This window comes from Platalea leucorodia (genome assembly GCF_965183815.1).
Source record: "Platalea leucorodia genome assembly, chromosome: 1".
NCBI classification, from domain to species: Eukaryota; Metazoa; Chordata; class Aves; order Pelecaniformes; family Threskiornithidae; genus Platalea; species Platalea leucorodia.
In genome coordinates, this window is record NC_138823.1 from 46524401 (window position 1) to 46552022 (window position 27622).

The 27622-nt window shown below is 40.5% G+C and overlaps 1 protein-coding gene across 1 annotated transcript in view; it reads right to left on the bottom strand.

Moving 5' to 3' along the window:
• The window catches only part of SPIDR (scaffold protein involved in DNA repair), a gene marked incomplete at its 3' end in the record, with an annotated part of 207009 nt that overhangs the window by 50125 nt on the left and 129262 nt on the right, over window positions 1–27622 (bottom strand). Inside the window, exons 9-10 of the mRNA XM_082337127.1 lie at window positions 21941–22151; window positions 19832–20082 (exon numbers count right to left, since the gene is read on the bottom strand). Of these exons, the coding sequence (XP_082193253.1) occupies window positions 19832–20082; window positions 21941–22151 (462 nt within the window). The remainder of the gene's footprint in view (window positions 1–19831; window positions 20083–21940; window positions 22152–27622) is intronic.

Consider the following 27622-nt stretch of genomic DNA (forward strand, 5'->3'; position numbering starts at 1 on the left):
TATGACCTGTTCTCTAGACCCTTCGCCAGCTTCGTTGCCCTTCTTTGGATGCACTCTAGCAAGGCTATCGGATATAAGGCTAACATATATCGGATGTGTTTCGATCAGTGTGTACAGAGAGCAGAACCCTACTCTGACTCTACAAGTGGGAACATGTTGGCCTGACTGTATGTGGGTCAGGGATATCCAAGCTCTCTTCCTCCTCTGAACAAAGTGAGATACAAACTTTCTCTACAGAAAATTCAAATGCATGCACACCACCCCTGCTGCACTTTCAACTGTATGTGATTTCTGACTATTAAAAAAATAGAAGATCAGTTCCTCCTCTTCCTTATATCTACAAAATTACGCATGCCAAATGGTTCCTGAGCTAAGAGAGACCGAACGCCATGTCCTGCTTTCCTGGGCATGCAGATGGATTGCATTATCACTACATTAATGGCTGTCACATTATCATTCGAGGATTAAACCTGTACAATTTACACCCCCTGACTTCAACAACTGTAGGGTAAGACCTCCATGAAACCAATGTATTCCAAACATGCAGTTAACCCCGTAGTTCCTGAATGTAGAGCACATGGGTACACCAGAGAGTACATTGCTTTCCCCAGCAGCAAATAATTTCCAAAGCTTCTCTTCTCTGCTTCCTTAGGAAGGGTGCTCCTCTCCTGATCCCTCTCTACTTGTCAAGACTGAAGTCAAAAGAGTTTGCACCGAATAGGCAAATCTCCAAGAGCAACCTGGTAGCTCCTTCCAGTCAGGCTGCAAAGACGAGGCAGCTTTTCTGAATTTTCTCATGATTGTGCTAGGGTCAAGGTTTTATTAGTACTTCCAATATTTGATGCAATTTCCTGTAAACTCCCCAGTATAGCTCAAAAATAATTCTGGGGCACCGTCAGTACAGCAAAACCTAGGGCGTATGTTTTCCTGAAATGTTAGGCAAACATCTAGAAGATTTCTCTTTGTGGTATCACCATAATGGTGTCGTACCTGAAAAGGAAAAGTCAGTAACAATAAAGCAAATTTTGCTCCTCAGATGTCCAATGGAACAATATGCCAAAGACTTAACCTTCCCAAAGAACAGACAAGAAATATATGGCAGAACTAGTTTCAGAGCACTGAGAATTGTTAGCAGAATTACAAGAACTGGGAAGATGAAGAAAGTAAAAGACCCTGGAAATGTAATCAAGACTTAAAAAGCCCTACATGATGAAGAGTTTGTTGGTTTTTTTTAATAAAAGGAAAGTATCTTCATATAGGGGTCACTTCACCTTTCCTTCCCCTTCTCTCATAACACACCTATAGAAGCTGAAAAATGTTCTTTCACTCAAAAGAGGGTTTCTTCAGTTACTCATAAAGGATTACTCACACTTGGCCAGTGGTTTGTACCAACTTAAGAGAACAACACGGAGAGATGTGTTTTTCAAGTGGGGAAATCCCAGCAACCCACAGACACGAGCAACGAAGGTGCACACAACCTCTGAGAGAGTAGATGAGGGGACAAAAAGAAAGCAAGGTCAAATCTTGGGTCAATCCACTGTGAAAAACAGCTAAATCAGGTCTTGAAGAATTTCTTGACAAACAAAGCAAAACTGCAATGTCCAGTAGCCCCTCCCTCCAGCCCCCCTAAGCAATAGATAGTTGCTCTCAACCAAAACCACGCTTGTTTAAACACACAGTTTTGCCTACGCTCCCTCATTATCCAGCCAGAATTAATGATTATCTGATTAATAAATTGTTACTCAATTACCATTTAACCCAATCCCCACCAATTAATCCTAGGCACGCCTTTCAAACCACAATAAAAGAAATGAACATTCACCTCCTCCTCTTCTTTTCCCACATTCTCCTTCCCCTCCTCCCTTTTCTGCTCCCCCCAGATGAACACATTCTGGGATTTATTTTCCTGTATCAGAGCCAAGAACTAGAGTCTTCTATACGTTTTCGATACAGGGCAAATAGGAGATGCTGGTCCCAAGCCTACCCTCTGCACAGAGTATTCTGCTCTCACCTTTTGGAAGAGCGTCAGTGACTGCTGCAGTGCTTCAGTTCTAGCAGAACTCCTCAAAAAGCGGTCCCACATTGCCCAGCATCTCCTGACTCTCCTTACTCTTCCAATGCTACTTTTTGGGGTTCTTTTTAATCTCTCAGCTCCTTTCAGAGAAGCAGCTCCTTAGCCCAGCTCAGTTCATTTGTTCAGAGAAAACTTCTGTTCACCCTGAATGAACAAACTGCTTTAAACATGAAACAGCTGAAAGAAATACAAATGCCTGAATAAAATTCTAATCACTGTAGTGCCCTATTTTGCATGCTCAGTAAGTGGTATATACTGTATGCCATATGCCAAAATGATTTGTGCATAGTGTTCATATTTTTTATGTTCCCCATGATGCTTGGAATACCACACTACACCGGGTGCAAGAAGATAAGATCATTTATGTAAGCAAAAGATGACCTTACAAGTGTGTAAATCCCTTATTTGCGTATGCAAGAGAAATAGCTGTGAGCACCAGCACTATTTGTATGTGCAATTATTTGCTTTACATGCCACATCAATTGTGCAAACAAACAGTGACTATTTAGCAATATTCATTTCTTTCTATTGTATAACACTGAACTGGGGAGAGAGAGAGATAAAGATAAGACTTTAAAGTCTGTGGATAAATGGTATACTGACTGCAAACAAACTAGTATAGAAATCTCAAGTTTGTGCTGTGAGAACAGAAATCCATGGCTGACAAAACAGCAGAAAATGGAAAGAGCAGCCTGATCCAAAAATCAGAACTGCAAGAGGCTGTGCTGCTCTGGGGGAAAACATGGGTCTAGAAAGAATAAACACACAGCTTAGATGTATCATTCGTACACATAAATATACATATAAAACCCACACGTTCTAAGTCATGGGTTGCCTTTTTTTTTTTAATCCAAGAGGCAAATATAAATAAAACTTACTAAACCTTCCTGTGTTAGGAATCTGAAGGTGGCAAGGTTAAGTACTCTGAAATCAACAGATGACACATTCAGTTTTTAGTATACATATTCTGCACTGTAGGAAATCTAGTATTACATCTCTTTTGAGTATTCTGCACCTGTGCTTCTCAACATATGGTTAAAGAATATCTATTTGTATTAGCAGGGTCTGTAGCTTGAACAGTCTGTCACCATTTGAATTAGGGGACATCTGAGTCCCACTGCTGGGTAAGAGGAAAGCTGTCAGCCCTGGATCTGACTATAGGTAAGTGCCACCCAAGCTGCTGCTCCACACATATGGAAAGTATCATGTGATGCCCCTACAGATGTAGCTGGACCAGTGTGGCCTATGCCCTAATTGGGAGGCTGGTTTGGGAACAGCTTTACTCCAGCTCTCTGTCTCTCATCTTGAAATATTTCCTGCCTCGGGTGGCATGAACCTCTTGGGCTGGAGGAGGAAAGTCTACCTCTTATCTCTCTCCCCCTTCTCCCTTTCCAACCCCAACTGTTTCCATGGTAGAGGCAGCTGTAGCTGCTGCCAAAGAAAACAAGGCATTTTCCTACCTTGAGGGCATTCCCCTTTGAACATCAAAAGTCTATAGCAAACAATGGAGTTGAAACAGCTTTGCAAATAAAAGGTCACAAGAATTTTTCATAATGGAAAATATCAGACTACCTACAGGCAGGGGTTGCTTCCAGCTCACAAACAACACTACACATGCTCGCAAATATACTTCATTTTGAGCTGAACTAGTCTTTGCTGAGATAGTGCATGGTCCCAGTGATGTAACTCAAATTCATCCTCCCTCTAGCCATTTTGTAATCACCTTAATTGCCAGGTCTTAAAAATAATAGATTTTCAGTTCTTTAGGAAGGGAATGCACTTACATACGGTAAGAAGCCAAGCAAACTGTAGGGTGTTCTGAAATAGCAGTTCACAAATTAAGCCGTGCACGAAGTAGGGGAAAGGAGAAAGGGCATGTGCTACTGGAGAGCTTCAGGGAGAAGACCAGAGCATGTGATAAGCTGTTGATGGAGCTGTGCTTCGCAAGCTCTAGCCAAAGGACAAATGAGCAATGCAGAGAGCCCTTGGCTGCCAGGAGCTACTGAACCCATCCTAGAGGCCTCCTTGGAGAATTGGCAGGATGGGATTCAGCAACAGCAGGAGCCACATGTTTTCTGGGCTCCTGCTCTCAGCCTGTGCGTGCACCCAGCCTTGCGAGCACAGCGGTCTCCCATGGGGTCACGTTCCCCTGTGGCCACCCTGGCCTCTGCCGCCCGAACGTACCCTCCATTCCACTCCCCTACGGCATCGGCAGCCCTGCCTCCTCCACAAGCACACTCCGGTGGTCTTCCCTCTCTCCTGCCTCTCAGAAGCAGAGGGGTTGGCAGGGAGTCTGTGCTACCCAGTTTGAGTGCTGCTGCTAGGAAGATGAATAGTGAACTCTTAGTCCCTAGGCCAAGAGCAGAAGATGGAAGGCGACTCAAGAAGCATTTAGTGGAAAAAATATCGGACAAGCTATCGCTGAACAACTTTCTGGCACTAACCCTTAGCTAGATGAAAATCCCTTCAGATGTGCATAACAAAATAATTTTACTGTGGGAAATTAAGAGTTTAAATGTGCACCCCAGATATTTGGCATTCATCTCCCTGTGAATTCTGCATATAGGCAAGCCTTAGGCAAAGAAGGAAACTATGATTATCTGCATTTTTCTGCATTGCTGGGGCAGTGGAGGAAGGGAGTGGGGAACATGGGTTGAAGGCTCTGAATTTTCAGGGCAACTCATTATGTTGAAAACCAAAATTGTCATAATTTCCTAATAAAAAGAGCTTGCTTTGGATTTCTTATTTGCTCACTCCCCGACTGGATAGTTTAACAGACACAAGCCAGAAGAACTGGTGACTGGAAGTGTAGTTGAGCACTTACTCAGTAAAAGAATTAACCCTACCACATCTTTCCCATGTCACCATCCTGCCAACTCCCATGGGAAGCTGCCCAACAAGACCATCACTCTCACTTACTGCCTGCAGCTTCTCCCAAGATTTCAACACCTTTCTGTATATTCATCGTCGACCTAAAGTGCCCAGTATGGGAACACTCCTCCAATCTTACCTTCCCTTCTTCCTCACTTAGAAAAGCCTGGTCAGACGACACTTTCTTCACAACAGGATGAAGAAAACCTGTGAGTTTGACTAATTGCAAGAACACACTCAAATACACTAGAAGCGGTGCTGAGAACAAAACGTCTTGAGTTTTTAGATTTTAAATGTGGGGGATTGAGAAAATGGGACTTGACTGGTGGAGGAAACTGGTAGTTAAAGGTCACTGAAAACTGGGGGAAACAAAGAAGTAATTAAGATATTGTCAAAGTAACTGGTATATAAAGACTGTTTCCATTTGATAGTTTTCAGTGCTCAACATGAAGTGACAATTTGTTTACAGACACTGTAACTTGTATTTTAGCGGAGACTATCAATTCAGATTAGTCTGGAAGCTTAACTCAGCTCAGCATTTCCAAATAGAAATAGAAATGAAAAACTGTTATTGGTAAATGGCACCATATGAATAATAATAGAGATTTTTGTTTTTCCACTCTTCTGCAGTAAGGTACACATGCCAATTACCACAGAAATGTCTAGAAACCTTAATCTGGTTCATGCTCCATCAGACTAGGCACAGGAGATACACAGCAGTTTGCTTAGACAGCTCACATGCTTTAGCAAATTTTAACAGATGGATGAAACAAATGTATGTGTGTGGGGAGAACAACAGGCCATGTAAATAATCTACAGAAATCAGTGTTATTTTTTTTCTGCTGTCTCTTATTTTTATTAATGTTGTAGTGTGTATGGATGGCTTTCCAAAACCACACCAACAAGGTCTCCGACTCCAGTATCTCCTTAAAGCTCCCTCTTCTTCAGCATCCGTTCCATTTGTACATCTGTACTGCAAGACAACTGTCTCCTTTTTTTTTAAGCAGGCAACATGATTATTTCTGACATCTGAAATATACTAACATAATACATATATATACAGAGAGAGAAAAGATGCATTAAGCTATTTTGCGAAGGGGCCAAGAGAAGGGAGTTTTCTGGCAATTACTCAGCCTAAGGAGTAAGGTATATATGGTGAATAGATTAGATAAAATTAGTAGTTGTCAACCCAGTACTGCCTGATGACAGAAACTGCAGCTTTATCTCTCTCCTATCCATGCCTCCCACATATCATGTGCCTCATTAGGATGCTATGGACAGAACACACAAGAAAAAGACCATCCTCAAGCCATCAGAAAAAGCCACCTAAAAAATCAGGAAAAAACTCCTGCCAGATTTGGTCAAAAAGATTTCTCTCAGTTACAGGGCATAATTATGTACTATCCTACACTATCACAGCATTTGAGGAATGGGAAAATCCATGCTGTAACCAGGTGCCCTGATAGGGTCAAAAATGCCTCCTTACCTCCGAACACATGTTCTTTGTGTGTTGGAAAAACTAGCAAGACCCATAAATTAAAGAGAACAGACAACTGACTCAGGGAAAGGATTGGTCAGTCAAGATCGGGCCATGTTAAATTTGGCTGCATTAAATTAGATGTCACAGAAGCATGGACTTTGAGAAAACACTAAAAACACCTCTGCCAAATGTTTGGAGGACAAAGACATTGCTTTTTAGGCTACACGGTCCTGTAATACAGTATCTGATACACCGATCTATGTTCACAATATCCAAAGCTAGCAGCACGATGCTGATTGTCCCAGCCATCTTTGTGGGAAAACTCTGTCGGATAAAATTGCTTTTCCCAATTCTCCACATTCCTCCAGCTAAGTTCTTGCACAGAGGTTTTAGTTTCAGTCACAAGAGCATGAGGAACAAATGAGAAAGGACCCTGAATGGCAGAACAGTCAATTCAAAACAAGCCTAAGGGCCAGCACGTGATGACACTGCATAGGTCATTTCCATGTACATAATAAAAAACGCTTATGAAGCATTGAGGAGAATAGTAAATATGAACAAAAATGTTTTCTATCAGATCACAATGAACAAAAGTCTCCAGCAGATTTACCAAATGGTGCAAAACATTCGAGCACAATTTTGCTTGTTTGCATTAAAAGGAAGAATGTGAGCACATCAAAGCTTGACTTCGCCTGAGTAAGAAATGATTCTTCTGGCCCTCAAAAGACTAGCTGACTTCGAAATTGGAATGAACTGAGCCTTGACCCACATTTGGAAAGGTAACACGGAGCCAAATCACAGAACCCGCTCTGTAGGGAAGTCTAGATACTGCTGATACAAGTTTTCCCACCTGTATTTCGAGGGTACGGCTGTAGGCACTGAACACGCATAATTCATGAGCTGTGCTTCCACAGTCTCACAAGGCTTTCAGGAGCTTGTCACATTCTTTTCAAGTGGATCATTAAGAGTGGTGTACCTAAATGGATGGGTGGAGGAAATTTATCTGAACAGGAGATTAGAAGTGATTCAATTTTGGGAGATAACCTGACTTTTTGTCTTGGTAAGACCATGTGAGTTGACATTGGCATCTGGGGCTACTCAGCAGTTTCACATACAGATACTGTTGTGCAGATGAAAAAGGATAGCATTATAAAGCTTCTCTTTGTGAACCATAAAGGTATAATTCTGACATGATGATGGCTGATGTAATCAACGTTTTCATGAGGAGACTAGGCTTAACAAGGCAAACTAAAGCTTTTTACAATGAACTTTTTGAACTTTTTGAATTCCCCTGGACTTGAAGAGTTCATCACTGACAATGGGTGGGACTGTGACAAAGATAAGAGGAATGGAAATTCATGCTGAGACCATTTTACAATGGCTCAGGAATCTTCTCTAGTCTCTGTAAAACACACCGCAAGTAGAGGCAAAAGACCTGGGAAGACAAGGAATAGCAATGATGGTCTTCAGTGCAATTTACCTTCCTCAGAAGAAGGAAACTTGAGAGGGAAGCCAGTCCTAAAATTTTCCATTCCAAAGCTTTAACTATTAAAATGACTAAATTAGGTGTGAGAAAGCAATAAGCTCATTCCACACCTTCTACAGAAATGCAAAGCGGAGGATAGACAAAATTTCCTACTTCTTCTTTAGGCACCTCTGTCCTTGCTTGGATGAGCGGAGCTGTCAGAATTGTTTGGGGAACACTGACTGACCAGGAAAGGAAAGTGTCGTATTGATGCAAATACCAGAGACCATGGTGCTTGTCATGCTGGAGCTCTAAAAACAGCACTTCTTGTGCCTTCCTCATTCTCTGTTTTGCAGTTGCTTTTGTTATTTATTTTTAAATACCCTTCTGACTAACTATCTTCCAGAAGAAGAGGGAAAAAAAAAAAAAGAAAAAGCAAGAACTGGGAGAAACCAGAGAAGGATAGCTGAGCCATCAATTCCTCTGGGCCAAACCCTTAGGTCCAATTCATCCTGTGCTACTGCCAGCCACTTACATCATTCATAGCAAAAAAATTTAGCAGTCCAAACTCGTGTGTTCAAGACTTGCAGGAATACTGCTTATTCCCGACTCATCCTAAGAGCTAAACAGCAAATACTTTTTGTATCTGTGTAGCTGCAAAGCATTATTTTAAAAGAATAGCTTTTAAAGAAGCAATAAGCCATTTAAAGATGCAAATCTTATGATTTGCTACGCTAGAAGTTTTTACACAAAATCCTCTCGAATCCTGGGAAATCTGTTCATTAAAAAGGTGCATGCTGTTCTAATATATATCCTATGTCAGCACAAACAGCCTTCATGTAAACACACAGCCATGAGTACCATGAGTAACAACTCTGTTTCCATCAGAAGCCCTTTATCCTGCGTAAGAGGTCTGCACGCTAATAGATGTCCTAGGCTAATGCTAACTAGCTACAGCTGGCTCGCAGCTATAAAAAGCATTAATGAAAACATAAATACTAACTTCTCCACTTCCCTCAGCCCGTACGTCAAGGCTGCGCAAAGGCATCACTTTCCAAGTGGTCTGTGTGAATGAACTGGCTGCTCTGAACCAGCTCGCTCTGGTTCTCCAAAGTTTGTTTACCGAACAGCGTGTGCAGAGACACACTGAGCATGGGGGACGCAGGGGGAGAGACAAACCACGTGGCCGTCCGGCTCGCCCAGCAAATCCTCCCGCAACCCGGAGCCCTGGGCTTTTGGTGACGGCTCGGATAAAGGAAGGAAATATCTATTAACCAAGGGAACGACCTACGGGCATAAAAATGTCAGCCCGTGCTGAAGCTGAGCGCAGCCTCATTCTTACAATATATTACTATGTTTTGCCGTACTGCTGTTATGAATTTGGTTACAATAAATAATGCATGCAGTGACATACACGGAGCAGAGAAACGACACTTCATCCTTCAGAGTTCTGCGTGCTCTCAAAACTTACTACAGGATTTATATTTTCATTGTGCCAAATATAAAACAAAACTGCAGAAAAAAGACTCGGATTTATCCAGTACGTATACAGACAAGGAAAGAAAAAAATCTATTTAATGGAAAAGAGGATGCATGCAACTCTGGGGTTACAAATCGGGTTACAAAGTGGTACAACACTCAGCAATTTTTATTCAACCATGCTGCACACACACACGCATTCTTCATTATTCTTTGGCTACTGGACTGTTTATCTGCTATTTTAAAATAGCTAGTTTTGTCCTGAAAACTGTTACTTTGTCACTGTCTGTTTCTACGCGTTTCTTCAGCAGGTGACCTCAGACAGAGACAAACCCTGCAGGTCTCCGCTGGGAGGCCAGGCACGCCGCCTTGCTACCCACTGCGCGAGGCTAAACGCAATTCCTTCCAGTCCCGCGTTTGCTGGTTCCTAACAACTGTCACAAGCCAGCGTTGTCTGAGCATTAGCCCACCTTACAGGAAAAAGGGGAGCCTTCTTTTAGGAGCACATAAAGCATGTAACAAGCACTGCCTGTTTTCAGATTTATTTTCCACTTCAAAATACTGGATGTGTATCTCAAAACTTCAGCTTCTGAAGTCCCACCAGTAAGTAAGAATCATACCCAGCTTTTTTTCTTTTCCATTTTTATAGAGGAAATCCTTTACATGAGGCTGATGAAATTTTCGGTTCTTCACCCAAAAAGCTTAGAAGCACTCAAAAGTACATTTTAAAAAAATTCTTTTTTCAAAGTATCATGATTTTTCATTCTCATGAGTTTGTCCAATGCATTATTTTTTTAATTTCCTCCGATTTGCATTACCCAAACAGCAACTGCAGCCATGTCAGTCACCCCCAAATCCAGCTTCTATGTATCTAACAGGGATCAAACGAAGGTTAGAATATAATGTATTTGGCTGTGCAGGAGTTTCCTAAATCTAACGTACAGATGTCATCCAACATGGCGCAGCCCTTTGCAAGCATTTAAAAATAAATTAACCAATTGCAGTTTGTTGATTTGCTGAAGTTACAGCCTCCACATTAGAGTTGGCACCTCTTTTTGCTTTGAGTTCTCCCCTTTCTACCTGGTGCATATAAACTGATTTCCAACTCATTTCTTACAAATCCATGACCGTAGCAGAGTCCCTCCCCACTTAACGCTGTTGAAGTGCAAACAGTCTGAGAGCCGCCGATTTTCCTGACTGTTGAGGCATCCACTTCAAATGCCTGGTTTCGCAGGCTGTTATTGCTACAATTCTCCCCCAAACCCTGGCAGTCCAAATACGGATGATGACTCAGATACACAGAAGCACCAAGGTGTAGATGAGCTCCTATCACAGATATTTTTAATCATGACTAAACAGCCCAGGCTGCAGCAAGAAAGTTTTGGCAGTTTTCAGCTCCCTTGCGAAGGAAATACGCGCTTACAATTAAATAGAAATAAAGAAATTAAAAACACTTTTGCAAAGATTAGGCACTGAATGTTTTTGCTAACAAGCTCTTCCACTTCCCATTTACATTATGTTACTATCGTCGGTTAATTTATAGCTCTATATTGAAGATGTGACATAACTTGTTGTTCCAATCAAATTAATTTCCTTTCACATTTTTCCTCATGTCAAACAGAACTTACAAATTTTGGCATTTGTTCAGAGGCAGGGGAAAACGCATAATCCCATTGTTACAGGATAAAGACAAGAACATCTGTAGCTGTCATGACTAGATCACATTTGAGTTCAATAGTGGGGAAAGTTGCTGCCTCAGAGAGGAAATCCATAGCAGGAACTACAGGGGCTCAAGGGAAATGAAAGGGCAGACAGAAAGCTACTTGCACAAAATGCTATTTTAATACCTTACGACCACTCTCATATTCCTCATATGAGGACCTCAGCTCCACGCATTACTTCCCTCTCCCACAACCTACCACGCGCTCCCTCACCTGGGACTCTGCTTCCATGATCCCAACTACACTTCCCACCTCTGTGAAGCTGCGGCTCCAGCACAATCTCTTCATCCACCTCACTAATGGTGCGTTCCTTGCAGTTCCCCTGTTCGTTCACTCAAAAAGAGAAGTGAACGTCTCCTTGCTGATGGAGTTCCTGCGGCACGTGCTGAATCGGGACCACGACTGCGGGAGGGACCATACCCCACCTGCCCGGCAAGCACTTTTAAGTATGTGGCTGCCCTTGGTCTAGAATAATTGGGGAACTACTGAGAAATATGGAATAATCTTATACTTTTATAATAATGTCCTTAAAGCCATCTTCCTAGGTATGGATGATGATGCTGTACAGGAGATGACAAGACGAGAGCATGCAGTGGCAGCACAAAGTGTCAAATTGCAGCACAAATGCATGGCAAGTGGAAACACTGTAGAGACTTCACAGTGTCTTGCACTGCAACTTCGCTCCTACCTGCTGTTTACACTTGCGTGTACGTGAAAGACAGCGGCCAACTTCCTGGGCAGAGGACCCAGCACGAGAGCCTGCTTGCTGCTTTCGCTTCCATCTTTGCCTCCTTCCTTCCACGGCTGCAGGCAGAAGGAAGGCTACCGGGAGCAATCAATACCCTCACCCCACTCTCAGGCGGCCAAACGAAGTTGCCTTTCAGATGCAGCCCTTGCGCAGATCAGTAAGCGCCTCTGAGCTGGCGTAAGCAGGTGCACAAAGATATTTGCAGTTGGCTGGTGGTAACTGCCCGATGGCTCAGATTAGCACCTCCAGAAGGGCAGGATCTGGAGCTGCTTCTGTGAGATCCTTCTCAATGACTAGCATACCACCAAAAGAGTGCCAGAGTTGGGAAACCACTGATACAGAGAAATAATTTTTAAAGTATGTATATAAAATCCTGTTATCATGTGATATTGAATGAAACACAGCCCGCAACACAAACATGACCAAAAATTATACTCTGTAACTTCATGACACCATTCTTAGTCCATTTAAATGTGAAACCTCTCTGAAATATATTTTGCATTCAGTCCTAGCCTTACACACTTGTAAAGTGGGTTGTCCAGAGGAGCTTACACTGCAGCCAGACACAGGCCTCAAATCAGGTATCTAAACTCAGTGAGTTACAAAACCATTTTGAACATATATCAGGCAGTAAGTATCAGGTGAATCACTTCCTTTTTTTTTACTGTTGGCCTAAAATTACAAAAATAACTAAATCTCTCTTAACTACTATTCCACTTGAGTCCTTATACCGTGAAGTGTAATACACAGTAAGCTCATCCCAGGCCTTTGCTCATCGCTTTTCTTGTTTGAGGAGTATGTTCTTCTCCAAACCCTGTGAAGCCCCCTTGAGCCAAAGAGGGGGTTGAGGCATTAACTGAGTTAATTAAATGAGTTTGAGGCTCTCGGCACAGCCTGTAGCAGATCCCTACCCAGTGTGATGTTGCTGACTGCCTTTGGCTGCACGAAACGGAACAAAACCAGCAGGTGTTGCAGCCAGGCAGGACTGGCACACGAGCATAAGGTAACTCCGTTAAGTGCACTTATACGTTACATACCAATTTTAAACCACAGTGCTTACTGAAAGAACTAATTAAGATTGTCTTCTCTGAGGACCTTTATTTTATTTGTGTTGTTTGCTCTATCTTAATCTTTTGTATTCTATAAAAGGAAGTGTATAAAAGCTTAAGATACAGATGTACAGGCCTATGTCCCAGCAATACTGTCCCTTTCAAAGTCTGTCTTGTCTCAATTACTACAGTGCGCCCAGAATTTTAAAACCACACAGGACGGTGTATTCCTGACTCTGTACTCTTCGGGACAAAAGACCTCCTTCTTCCCAAAAGATTAAGAGTATGTTCATGACAACTTTCCAAGGATTTGTTATATCCAAACGGAAGCTTTTACAAAGCTGATGACAAGAAGTTATTTCTAAGAATCTTTTCAGAAACATGCTATTGTATTAAATCTGTGCTGATGTTTCTTTGCGCATCCGCTGATCTATGCAGATACTTAAGTCTGTGCATACAAAGAGTGTTTACCTGCCCAAGTTGCACAGCACCTACATGCAATGTTTGGGTGGTTAAATTTGTCTCCCAACTGTTAGCTCGGCATGTGTCTATCTAGGCATTTATAACATTTATCACTGCTCATGGTCCTTGCCTTCTGTACCACGGTAGCAGGAAAACAAATCTTAGAGATGCTGTCTGGCTTTTACAAGAGTTTCAGAGAGCTCCAGCACAACTTTAACACTTCCTCCAGGTCAGGACCGAAGTCATGTAGTCATTGAAAGGTAGAGGTGTGAAACACACATGGAGGATTTCCGGCCTCACTTCTGTCAACCACATAACTTTCAGAGATACAAAAATTCAAGGGGAAGAAAGGTCAAAACCAAGAGAAAGATTCCATACCTTTTACGTAGGCCATCTTAGAATATTTCTTGACAAATAACAAGGTGCTGGAAAATTACTATTCCTGGTTTAAACCAGGCAACGTACAACAGCACATACCTTGATTATGGCTGTAGGTCTGGAAAATTACCTTTTCAAATTGTTAGCTTTCCACTCGCTAGACTCGTCTCCACTATAGGATAACATGGGGGGGGGGCACGTTGCTCTTCCCATTCCCCCCATTTACATATTCCCTTGAAAACAAACAGTTTGGCGGATACAGCCATAAAACAGATAGCAGCGGGAAATGAGGTGTTCAGGTGCCGTAAAGCTACCCCAGATTTCTAAAGCCCTGTATGCAGTCATCAGATGTGGGAGGTGTGAAAAGGTATGGTTACAAGGTAAGTGGTGGTGAATACACAACTCTACAATGATGCTTCCATGCCATTTATCTGTCTCTCTATGTTATTTACATATCTCTGCCATTTCTCTATCATGGGGAATACATCGCTAGGTAGAGCTACTCCTACTTCTTGACCAAGAAAAGGCTTGGGGGGTGGGTGTGTGACTGTCTTCTGTGAACATATGGGCACTTTACTGATCAGTCTAAGCACCTGAGTATGGAGGAAATACAAGCTAGCAACAAGTGTCTCCTTTTTGCTAGATGCAGGAGCCTGCACACACAGTGTTGGCCATCTGACAGTTTGTTTCTCTTACTGCCCATTTGCTTTCCAAAGAGACTGAATCCCTGTCACACTTGTGGTCTACGCTGGCTACTGTCTTCTTGAGACCCTTTTCTGTATCAGCAGCTTTTACCACTGCCCTGACATATTTTAGAACAATGGCAAACTGTTTAATCGCCTATTCCCCGTGCAGGGCCGAAAAACAGTGGTGTATGTTGAGGGGTCCTTTTTTGTCTTTGTACAGAGTATATCAGATAACAGTGCTTTCACCTTGCCCTTGGACAGAATAAGATTATGTAAATATTTAGCACTGAAAAATAAACGGTAATGTCAAATTAACAAATTGTTGTACTACAGTGGCACTGGAAGAAGCCCAAGTTCCATCAATCTGTCTGCAGCATCAGCAGCAGGGAAAACAGACTTTCAGGGCTATCTGGGCAACAGCAGAGGGAAGCTACAGTGTTAAATATACAATACAATTTAATGTCTCAGCTGGACAATGTGATACCAAAGCTGTTTTTCCCACCAGTCTTTTATCCTTACTCTCTGTTTTGGTGGCTCCAGTTTGAGAATTACAAATAGAGCAGGGTGGAGGCAAGAGGGAATAATCCAAGTGTCAGGGAGTCTTAACTGTGAATAAAAAAAAAAAAAAAAGAAAAAAACCCAGAGACTTCAAAGCAGAAACAGGTTACTAGACCTTGAACCACATCTGTTAGGAGAACTATTACAAATCTGTCAAGTAGCAATTAGATTACTTTGCAAGAATATTAAAAGCACGTATCTTCACTTCTGAGAAGGATCTGAAAAGGGGAAATCAGAGGAAACTTCTAGCTTATGGAGTACTCTCTACTGCACTTCAGTTACCTATTTCCTGTTTATTTCCCACTTGAAAAATCACATCCCAGAAACATAATGTAATTTTTAAAAACTTGTATTTATGACCATTCCATGTAAAATGTTTTGTTGAAAAAACACAAAAAACAAATGGAATGCTGTAAACAGATTTAAGTTAGCCACAAAAAACATTCTGACAGATGTTAGCATCTGTGAACATGGATCTTTCATGACAGTCCTTTCCAATCTGGGCTTTTTTCAAATAAGATGACCTCCAGGGTTTTTGTTGTTGTTGTTGTTTATTTCAATATGCTTTATAAAATTTAAGCTAGGTTTTCTGTACCAGAAGGGTGGGTGACTTTTCAATATATTAGTCCACCTACTTGGAATGCTAGTTGCAGCACTTGACACTCAACTTTTAGTTGTGCATGCTGCCAGACAGGTTAACCCATTGACTAGATTTGTGTTAAGATAAACAGCAAAGATGATTAGATGAATTAATTTTACAGGATTACCACTGGCCAATAAAACTGTTTTACACAGAATTACGTAGGAACAGACTACTCAGAAACTTGCAACAACTTGCTAGAGCATAATGAATCCCAGCAACTGACTATCATGTTTCTGGGGGCCTGCTCAGAAAGAGAAATGTGACTTTCCCCACACTTCTATTTCTTCCAGCCACTAAAACAAAACCTCGGCTCTTCTAAATAGTTTGCTCCCCAAGGGTCCTGCTTGCATGGTAGCCGGCCTTTCCACTTCTCTTATATCTGGCAAATTGAAAACAAAATAACGAGCGAAACCAAAAGAACTATTGATGACTAGTGCATAGGGGCAGACCACATTATTTTTTAAAGTCAATGTACTGTCTTTCTTTTGTTCTTGGGATAGAAAGTTATATAGCAGGCTAGAGTGCTAACATTCAGGTAGGAAGTAGGTCAAAACATATGCCAAGAGAAGCGAATGGAAAATTTCTCTAGTCATCCACAAAGATTTTAAAATGTGGATTCACAGCTATAGCTAGCATTGTCTTATATTAGCAGTGCTTAGCTTTTCCTTCTTAATAGGCAACACCCTTTTCTGTCCAGCCTCCTCACCCAAATCTTTTGAGCACTCTGACCAGTTTAACTGCCTAATAGTCCTAAAAATGCATCTATTTTAGTTTCACCAACTACCACACAGCCAGCCCTGTCCTTTAAGGCATAAAACTGACCAGCTCTATTTTTTACTGAACTCACGTGGCCCGCTCAAAACAAACAGATACTGGCAAAAGCAAAATCCAAATTATACACTGCTTTATCCCAGGAACACAAAGTACAAGGCCGACGCAGTGAGTCAGACACCTCAGCGCCAGTGAGCTCCTCAGGTTGACAGGAGTCTCTTTGGGATCCTCGTACGTCTAAGCCAGGGCTTTTTCAAAAAGAGTCAAAATAACTGTGTTTAGACAAACATGTGTTGTGTCATTAGCAAAAGTATCTCTCTCATCAGAGGGGAAAAGGCAGCAAAAAGTATGCCAGGAATGCTAGAAATGGGCAGACAGTCACGGCGAGTCATATTTTCTTCCTTTTTTTTTTTCTCCCATGAAACTCCTTCAGCATGAAAAGTCAATTTGCGAGAGCAGTTAATTACGGGGAGGGGGGAAAGGCAAATGACTCAACAATAATGCAGGGAACAGGGGGCCAATTTATGTATGACAGAAGCTGGAGAACTTCGCTGAGAAATCATTACAGAGACTGCGTTTTCGGAAAATGGTTTAGATACTTCGGCTAAACAGACTTAAACTAATCAGATATATCCATCTGTCTATCAGTAAAAGGCCATATTCTCTATATGTGTATTTATGAACAATAAAAGCTAGATGCATATAGGCATTACCATGATTTCTATGCTTTACCCATGTTAGTTTTAACCAAGTAAATTAATCCATTTCCTTACAATGAAAATAGAGGTTTCTCCCACAATTTGACAGTCTGTTTCTAGAAACTGGATGCCTTGAACAAAATGCATCACTTCCCCTGCTCCACATTTAATTTCATGCCTCTTTTCAGCTTACTGTGTTTTTTGTGCTTCCCTGTGGCAATAACATGTAGGTTATTGTGGAGTGCTACAAAAGAAGATATACAATAAAACAGCCTAAAATACAAATCAATTAACTATTCATCTACCTTGATATCTAATTAGAAACTTTTGTTTACGAGACAATGAATTATCTAACTAATCTTGCGTTACAAAAAGAAGTTTAGAAAGAAAAAAAGAGGTTTTTTTTAATTACAAGAGAATGAGCCATCATTTGGTTCAAAGGACTGCCAGAGGGCGTTGGACCCTTTTGCTCACTATCAGGTGACAGACACAGACATTTTTGATAGAGGAGAAAAGTCTCATGTGGATGCTTATCAGCCATGGAAATAGCAGCTGATAAAGCAGTATGAGGTGTTTTCCATTCCTCGGTCTTCAAAAGAAATGTTCCTTCTCTCTTTGCAAAAGAGAAAGTGGGTTCATTTTTCTCTGCAGGATCCAAAAGACAGCTGCGAGCGACAACAACCAAGCTCTTTTCTGAGCTGGGACATCTATAAAATTTGAGGAACTTCCTAGAGGCCAGTTTAACAACTGCACATGAGAATACCCAGATACAGCATGTACTCAGAAGCAATGGACTCTCATTTTTTATTTTATTTCTATTTCAAGTTTGACATAAGAAGTGCAATCTGAGATTTCTCTTTTCTTTCACCCCATTCCTGTGAAGGGTGTGGGCTCAGGCAGGTTAACTACCTCAAATCATGTGATTGCAAGTTAAGTATACTTTTGGTTAAAAGTTGGAAAGGAAATATGGAGACGGTATTATCATTTGAACTCTGCTAGAACTGATGGTGTTAAAAATCAGCTTGAATAATAGACTGTCAGCTGCCCTGACTTTTGATCAAATGTAGCCCTCTGAAAGAAAATCTACATGGAGAAATACTGTCCTCAAAATCACATATTGATGTGGGGCTCAGAAAGTACTTTTCCTCTCACTTTAAAAAAAAATATATATTATAGCAAGAATGAATTAAATATAATGCAATGAGTTCACACAACAAGATGTACTGATTACTTTTTAAAAAATAATGCAAGTTAAGGTCAGTTTAACTGTTACGTGTAAGGAGCTTTCAAAAACTATTGGGGACAAGGCTGTTGATCATTACTTTCCTGTGGGCGATGACCAAGCTTGCATTATAGGAAAGAACAATCTTCCTAAATTTCTCCTGGAGGAATTTTATTGGTCAACGAGTGCTGTAAAATATCCAGTGGCTTACAAGGTAGCAAGAATTGGGAGAATTCCAGTGTTTCAAAAGCTCAGGAAGAAGGACTTGTAAGCATGCTACTACCCACCAGCAGGGTGGCTTAGAGGAACTCAAATTCTCTGAACCTTTGAAGAATCCCTTCAAAGCCTATTGCAAATTACATCTGCAGAGTTCTCAATGGGACCTTTTAAACTAATCGCACATCTCCATCCAGGTCCTAAACTCTGCAGGAAGATAGATCTCCTAATGTCCTGAAAGGTTGAAATTATAAGCTTTATAAAAGCTCTGCCACTGTAACTCACTTTAATAAGCTTCCCGAGTGAAAACAAAATCAAATGTATCTTACGCTTTAAAATTTTAAGCCAGCATGAACCAAAAGTTAGTGCAAAACCAAAGGAAGGAAATTCAATAATAGACACAGTGATCTCAGACCCAGAGTTGCTGAGAAAGACTTTGAAATCAGTCTTTGGTCTCAAACCTTGAGGATCATAAAAGGAGAAGGAAAGGATTCAACAGTTCAGTACTGGTCAGAAGGGAAATCTGTGTCTGGCATATCTTTTGTACTTAAGAAAACAAGGTCCCATTCTTGATTCCCTACACTGAAATCAGACCAGTGTTAGGATGCAAAGACTAAAACAGAAGAGGTTAAAACCGCTGGTCTAAAGCTGTATGCTCCATGGGCTTTGCGTATAAGATTTCTGCATTGGTGTTAATGTTTTGACACCGGATCACTTTTTACTGCAGAGGAGCTGAACTGCTGTGACCTCCAGATTTCCAGAAGTCAACAGGAGCTTTTTCCAGTGGCTTCATAATGGAAGTCTGCATGTGTACACCTATGTTTCTCTAATGGCATCTGTGCAAAATCCCCATTTTAGAAAAGCCTTTCGCTTCTCCATCTCTCTGTGTATTTCTCTGTTGTTTCAAAAGACCGCTGTAGAGCATAACTTACTAGCAGAGCATACTGGAGACTGAAATAGGTAAATGGGAAGTAACAGTTATTCTGTGAAACTCAAGGAACAGCATAAGATGTCGATGAACATGACTGGTTTTAAATTAACTTCCCATTAATTCGTTTTCAATCTTCCTGTAATCTGTTGATGACATGAACTATAGACAGATCCTTCCCTCCTCTGGGCAGGACAACTTCTGTGTCACACTATACCTATTAAAAAACTACACCACTTCCATCAAGAGCCCCGCGCCTTGCTGAGTGTGCTTATTCGCTGTCAGCTGACGAATAAGAACGAACATTTACGAACTCCCTCCTCTTTGGTTTCTCATATATCACAGCCTCAACAGGAAAATTCCCGTGCATCTTACTACTCACCTAACATTTGGTGGATCTGAATTTATGATGGGTGTTGCACAAAGAGGCTTGTTTCCTTGAACGTGGCTTCTGCAACCTTCTCTTGCAGGCAAACAGTACACCCTTTGGATAACGACTCGTACCTGCGCTTCTCTCCATCCCACTGCTCCCTGGCTTTCCACCATTTCAAGCAGAGAATCATTAACAGCACTCCGTGCTAAGGGATGCTGTTTCAAATCGCAGTTGTTATGGATTTGTGGAGCACAAGCAACCTGGTGAAGGAAAACCCATTAACAGAAGCATTTCACAGGACCTCAAAACAATGTAGTGCTAAAGAGTAAAACTTCAGCATGAAAAATCACTGCAAGAAGTGCAAAATCAGTTTCAAAACAATTACTGCACCTAAACTAACTTACAGACTAATGACCAGTATTTATTGTGGATTTTTAATGAATGCGCAAGAGAGTTGAGCACGCAGTGCTTTCCTGTATTTAACTGGTGCTCTGGACGGAGCTAACTCAATCCATGAGAGATGAGGGTGACACCAGCAGGAAAACAGAATCGATATTAGTATTCACAATTCTTCCCCTTGAATTGAGTTTAATTTTTACTTCTTTGATGTTCTTTCCTTCCTCTTTTTCTTCCTCTTCTAAAAAAAAGAGGTAAAATCCATCTTGAATGATTCCAGACTTTCAGATTTAGGTGAAAATGAACAGGTGCCTAGTTTTATGGAACAGTAAGTTTGTCCTCAGATTTATAAAGTTCAATGTAAAATGTTTCAATGTAAAAGAATTAGATGATTAATGAAAAGTATAAAACTGTGAAAGTACAAACCTTAATTTATTCTTTCACTACTTCCAAAACGTATTTTATTAATAGAAGTCCAAACTTTCAAAATAAATTTTACTAATAAAATTATGCTACATTTTGCCTTAATCTAAATGAGTAATTTCATTAATTTTAAAATAAATCTCTTTTAGTAAAAATTGTCTGCAAGTACAGACTAACATGGTCTATATATATAGGCCCCTTCCCAGCACAAGCCAAATTTCTATTTTCACAACAAAACCTGTTTTTATAAAAAGCTGGGTTCCAAGAAGGGTTTTCAGAGTATTGCAGACTGTGCCATAAGTATTATCCACCAGTAGAGAAGGAGAATTTGCAGCATTTAAAAGACAACTGTGGTACAACACTACCCCTTGTCTACAAAGTGGTTGCAATAAAAGTTGTGTACTGAGTTCTAAGTGAAGTGGTTTTGTTTGTTAGGAACCATGAGGGGACCAAGTAAATTGTTCTGGTTTTCGAATACCACAGCAGAAGCTTTTTACAAGGTAGAGTTGAAGCAAGAAAGGAGATTAGGATTTGATTTATTTAACTTTCTCATTCCCAGGCCTATAATGGGAATTATATATAAACAAATACAAAACGTTGACACTCAGTGTTGTTCATCAAACTTGTAAGGCCAAAATTCTCAAATATTAAGAATGATTTTGGGTGGCCAATATAAAGCTTGTACAAGAACCTTACTTTCAGAAAGTGCTGGCACAGACTATCAGAAAACCAGATCCCTTAAAATACCTCAGCTTGTACAACCACAGCTAGAGACATGCACAGTCAGTAGTCATTTTAATACAGACAAAGTCAAAATAGGAAAGCAAACAAATTGAAGGCGTGGGAAAGCAGGGTCGTGTTACCAACTGCTGCTTTAAAATAAAGATAGGATCGATTAGGAAATTAGTTAAGAAATAGGAGTGGGAAAAGAGAATGTTTATTTAAATACTATCTTAAGTGAGTTAGCAGAAAAAAGATTTTATATTTCAAATAAAGCTTAGCTATTCAGCTATAAAGAATAAGAGAAAAATCAATGAAAAACCAAGCTACAATGACTATTTAGCACAGTAGCGAGACTTCAGCAAAATAACCTCACAGCAGTTCAGCATCTGAATGGGCCAAAAGCCTTCGCTAAGAAAATATTATTAAAATAAACACTGCATATTATTCAGCTGTGGCTAAATGAAAGGGGAAACTGAACAGGTCAGTATTTTAGAATTTTTGTTTTTGTTATGATTTCCAAACATCTGCTCACCAACTTCTTACCAAGTGCTAAACTGTGAACCAAATGGACCTTACCTGATTATCTGAAGATTCCTGACGTAACTCATCATCAAGGTCATCTAGTCTGAACGTCTGTGCCAAAGATATAATATTCTTCCTAATAAGCATCTTCGTAAGACCGTATGTCTTCTCTCTTGTTTCTGAATGTTCACTGAGTAGCACCTTCTGACTAAAATATGTATTCATGATAACAGGAACATCTGCATTTTTGAGAAGCAGTTTTTGCCTGGAAAAAAATTAAGTAGCATCAAATCCATGACAAGTTAAACTACCGATAAGCACTATTTTAAAATGTGTGTGGTGGTGTATTTCTCTCCCCTTTTTTCTATAGTTACCACTAAAACACTCAAAGGTGTGTTATCCAAATTGCAAATAAACCACCCCATAGATACCTTCAGCTCGGATCAGCCCTATTAGCTCAGGCATAGCCCTGGGCAAGTGGAGCTCCACCGCATCCAGGGACAACTTACACCTGGAAGCCGGCTGAGCTGACGAGCCCCGTGAACCCCATCTGGCTCCACGCAAATGCTACTTGGTGTCTCCGCGTTGTCAGCGCAGAACCAAGACCACCAGGAAGCCCTGCGTACAGTTACTGAGGTAAAAGCCATGAACGACACATTATTAATCCAGCTCCGTGTTAATTCAGAGAGCTGGCTCTGCTGGACCCAGCCTGGCCCCTGCAGACCAGGACATCCCCTCTGGTGAGCGCTTCCCACCGACGCGAATTCATTCTCACTGCAGCCAGCAGCAAGCTGTTCCTCTCGCTCTTTCTCCTCTCTTTTTCTAAAAGCAAAATCTTATGCTTTTCCTACGATATGCCACATATTATTTTGCCTGTGTGTTTGCTGCTGTCATAAATGTGCTCTCCAAGACCCAGTTTTGGCTTCTAGTGACAATGTAAATTCCCAAACAGCTTCTTCACATGCAGCAATTTCTCACCTAGCAGATTAAGGTAATGGTTGCAGAATCTCTAAACACACAATAATTTAATGCCAAAGCGTGTCTCAATGTCAGGATTTTTTCATATGCTAGTATCGCAATCATACATTCAGAAATACGCTTTTTATACTCACAGGATACAAATCTAATGAAGTCAACTAACGAAAACAATCAGTAATCTCATTTTCTAGAGACCATCAAAACAGAAACAAAATTCGCTTAGTGACTTTATTGCAGGCTGCGTTTTTCTACTATTAGATTTGTATCGCTTGGGAGTAAAACAAGGCCTCCTGCCATGGCAGCAAAGCTGAGCTGACCTGAGTTCAGAAGGAGCTTCAGGACTTCAGCCTGCTCAACAGTCACATTATGGAGATGAAGCAAGTTTTCACATCTACGACATTATTTCTCAAAATGCAACCATGCAAAGTGGAAAAAAAAAAAAAAAAAAAAAAACCAAAAACAAAAACCGAAACAAACCCCACTCAAAAATACTTATTTCTGTTCTCAGTCCATAATACTTATTTCTGATCTCGGTCCATACAAGATCTTGACCATGGTCTGTTTTATAAGAGATTCCTTCGTTCTCTACAGAGTGGATAGCTAAATGGAAATTAACGCATACATATTTTCAAAAGAATAGGAAGAGTTGCAGCAAGTTATTAAATATAATCCCAAGTTTTTTATAATTAGGAAAATAATGCAACAGGAAGATGATCTCTGCCTTTTGGAAAAAAGTATACATTTAAAACTAAGCTTGCAACTTAAAACTATGAATCATACACCCAAATTATAAAAAAGATGTATTGCTTCTATCTGTGAACACTCACGGAAGTTATGATCTGAAATAGAAAATTCGTGAAAAGTTACAGCATAAAACTAAGTACTGAACTTCACCATGATGCCTTACTGCCATCTGTAAACTCTTCAGATCTAAGTGAGCAGCAGTTCATCCCTAAGGGACACTCGGTCCCCTGACTCCAGGTGGATTTGCTATCAAAGGTCCCAGTTAAGAAGAGCAGGACAGTAGCTCATGAGGCTGCCAAACTGACACTGCCTCCTGATTTTCTGCATTACAGGATTAAAACTGAGGAATTAGCTGGGTCAGCAAACCAAGACATCTCTGACCTTACGAGATTTTTAAACTGTCACTACCCCCTCTTTTCTGAAGAACAAAAATGTATACAAAGTTTGCTACGGATCTCAGAACAGTTTGGGCTGTCTTTATATGCAGATGTGGAATGAAAATTTTAGCACCTACTTTCTTGAGACGTCTGTGTTCAGACGCAAAGTAAACAGGAAATCTCTCTGAACACGAGACTGTGACGTCACTAATGTCAGAAGAATGTTTGCTTGATCTAAATAATCTCATTCTCAAAAAAATACTGACGTTAGTAGCAAATCATTCGCAGGAACTCTGAGGTTTATGGTTTATTTTTATTTTCCTGTGCAGATATATGATCAGGTTTTGGTTTTTTTTTGTTTTTGTTTTTTTTTTTAAGGCAGGTAGGTTTTACTGATACCCAAATTACGTGTATCATGGTTTTGCTATGCCTATGTATGCATTCCATGCCTTGAGTACTTTTATAACCACCAAGAGCTTTCTCGGCTCAGTTTTCATCATATCATTACACGGGTAACGCATAAATTAATGGCTACTCAGCTTTTCCACAAAGCAAAAAAGAGACATACATACACTTTCAGGAGAAGCCCCCCATTTCTTACCTGCAATTAGTTCACTAAAAACACTTTCCTTAATGAATCACTTATCTTAGACCTGCACAGGTGTCCACATACTCAGCAGCAACTCTTCAGCTAGGTCAGAGGAATAATCACAGCAGTCTACTTAAATCTTCCCTATTTCTCAATGGATGGATTTCTCCCAATAGGAAATGAAAAGGACCAGAAATAAATAGAAATAACAACCAATTGAAATGAAAGAAAGAAAAAAAAAAAATTTGTAATAAGCTCACTATTTTGTGTACAGGTGGATGGCTAAATGGAAGTATTTTATATTTATATACACATACAAATATATGTAGTATATATAAAATAATGTATATTCTCTCTATATAATATATAATAAAGATTCTCACATTTTATATATTTATTCTTCAATATGAATAATAGAATTATGAATGTAATATTAATTAATCAAATGAAAACTCTGCCCTTTTCCAGAAATTCTTCCTACTATTGCTCAGCTCAAACAAGTTCTGCAGGATGGGAGTTTTGATCATCATCATCATCATGGCAGAAAATTCTGCATTGCCACTGTATATTGCTCATACTGTTCTCTTTGCAACAAAGGCAACCATGTTGGAAACACAAACACACACCTTAATTCTTTTCGTCTGCTTGGAAGATACAGTCTAGGGCAAAGAAAACCTATCAAGCTGGAACAGTTGGTGGGGGGGGAGGGGGGAATCACTTCCCCAAGCAATCCCTGCAGTCCTGAGCTGCATGTGTTGCCCCAGTGCCTGAGACACCATAACTGATCACCTCCTTCTGTATCTGTTCCAGCTGCAGATTCTCTACAGCCAGAAGCAGTCCTACTCTGTGGGATGCAGAGTGCACTCTCTAGCATCCTTTTAACAGATCAAGTGTTAAATGGGCATTTCAAGTCTTCTATGACGTCTCTTAAATTTTTCTATCTATCTGCTTCATTATATTTAAAAGCTTATTTTCAAAGAATGAGAGACACCTTATTCAGTAAATCACACAGAGACAATGGAAAGAAAATAAAGTTCACTACAGACTTTAAAAAAGCCACCTCTCTTGTACTCTCTGATTTTCTTCCTGCTCAGCAAAGTATATTTAAATGTTGGATTAGTAGTCGACTTCCTTAATAACTGCCTTTAGAGGAAAGGTCGTTTGTAATGACCTGAAGTAGAGATTGTGAACTTTTTATACTACAGGGCATTTTTTTTCCTGGTATGTAGACAATCAGCAATTGCCGTAACTGGTCACATGCTAAAGGAACATGAGGCAATAATGTTATTTTTTTTTCTTTTCCAGCAGCAGCTTGCTTCTCTCTCCAAGGACATAGCTTGTTCTTTCTCTTCCTCCCTCCTATGATGAAATGGCAGAGTAGAAGCAGGAGGTGTCCTTGCCTACTTCTCTGTTACTTCTCTCACCATTCGAGATATGAAACACTGCAGAACTTACAGCATGGCATGGTATAAAGTAGCTGAAGTTTCAACTCGAGGCAGGGTCTTAATCCTGCTGCCAAACAGTCGGCAGGTTTGCACTGCGGTCTGCCCCGCGCAGCCCATCCACAGGCTCAGCCAGCGAGAAGTTGTGACTCTATGGCAGCAGCGAGCTCTCAAACCACACGCTTCCGCTCAGTTCTGCTGACATCAAACGGCAGCGCTGGTTCATGAACTTGAGATGACTCTGGATCACTTTAAATTAGAGAACATATTTTTTTGTTTGCTCTCCCTGGGTATTTTATTGGGCTTTTTTCTCTTTTCTTTTACAAAGTGTAAAGTGCCTAGAGCATTTTTTGAAGAGCACATTGCATTAACTGAACACTCTTAACATTTCAACGACCTACAACATGCACTGTAATTAAGAAATAGGCTAATTTCAAGTCTCAGAACAATGACTTCTGCGTAAAGAAGCTTTAACGCCCACCAAGCGGAACAGCAGTAGTACATGCAGGGTAAGAGCACGCCAGAGCCTTACTCTGTTGCCCAGAAGCATGAGGAATCATCCCCCATAGGAACACCATACAGGGCCCATCCTTAACTTCCTAGGAATTGCTTATTTTGTCCAATATGGAGGAAGTTGCTCATGCTGCCTCTTGCTTGGGCTTGAGTGCCATTTACAGTGTTTTACCTGTGAAAAATTATAACGTGTCCAAGAAATGCCCGAACACCACAATAATGATAATAATTTTTAAAAACCCCAGTGAATTCCCCAAGTCCAGACAGATCTCTGCCCACATACCACCCAAGGACAATAACTATCTCCCCAATATGTAGCCCAAATCAAAAAGCCATTTGGAACAGATCTACCTTCTGCCATGCCTAGAGATTGCCCAAACACAGAGTTTTCATCCATGAGCGAGTTATCTCACCACTCGCATGTAAGCCTCCATCGTCATTTACCATTGCTTGAATGATCTGTGTGAATACTGTGTTTGCGAGCTCACGCTTTCACAATGAAAAATTTCTTCCCCTGCCCCAGCCTCAAAGACAGAAAACAAAAATCAGCTGGTATCTCTTTCTTTGAAGTTATCTTATTCAAAGCAACAGATTATTGTGGGACAAGTTCTCAAGGCTCATTGTATTCTTTCCTCCATGAAGAAATAGTATTAACCACCTAGACCAATGTCCAGAGTCATATATGTCAAATATACAATTCTCAGCTGTGTTAGGTTTCCAAAGAAATATAGCTTCAGCACCTTAAAATAGCAGCTCTGCAGAAGATACAACAATAAAAAGCTACTCAAGCTATGTCTAAAATGCCTGCTTCTAGAATCTGATGCATTTTATTTGTGAATGGCTAGACATTTGTTTTGTTTCCCTATTGGAAAAATATTTTGCTTGAGGACTCCTTCCTTGAATACAACACACAGAGAAAAGAATACAGAGCTATTAAATGTATATATTGTTATAACCTAATCTGTTACCATTTGTCACTCAACCTTAAGCAAAAAGCAAACTCTAAGGAAATTAGTAAAACAACACAAGTAATGAAAAAAGTCTTCTCTATTGTAACGTAAGTTCTTTCTGCAAAATAATATTGTACTTTTCA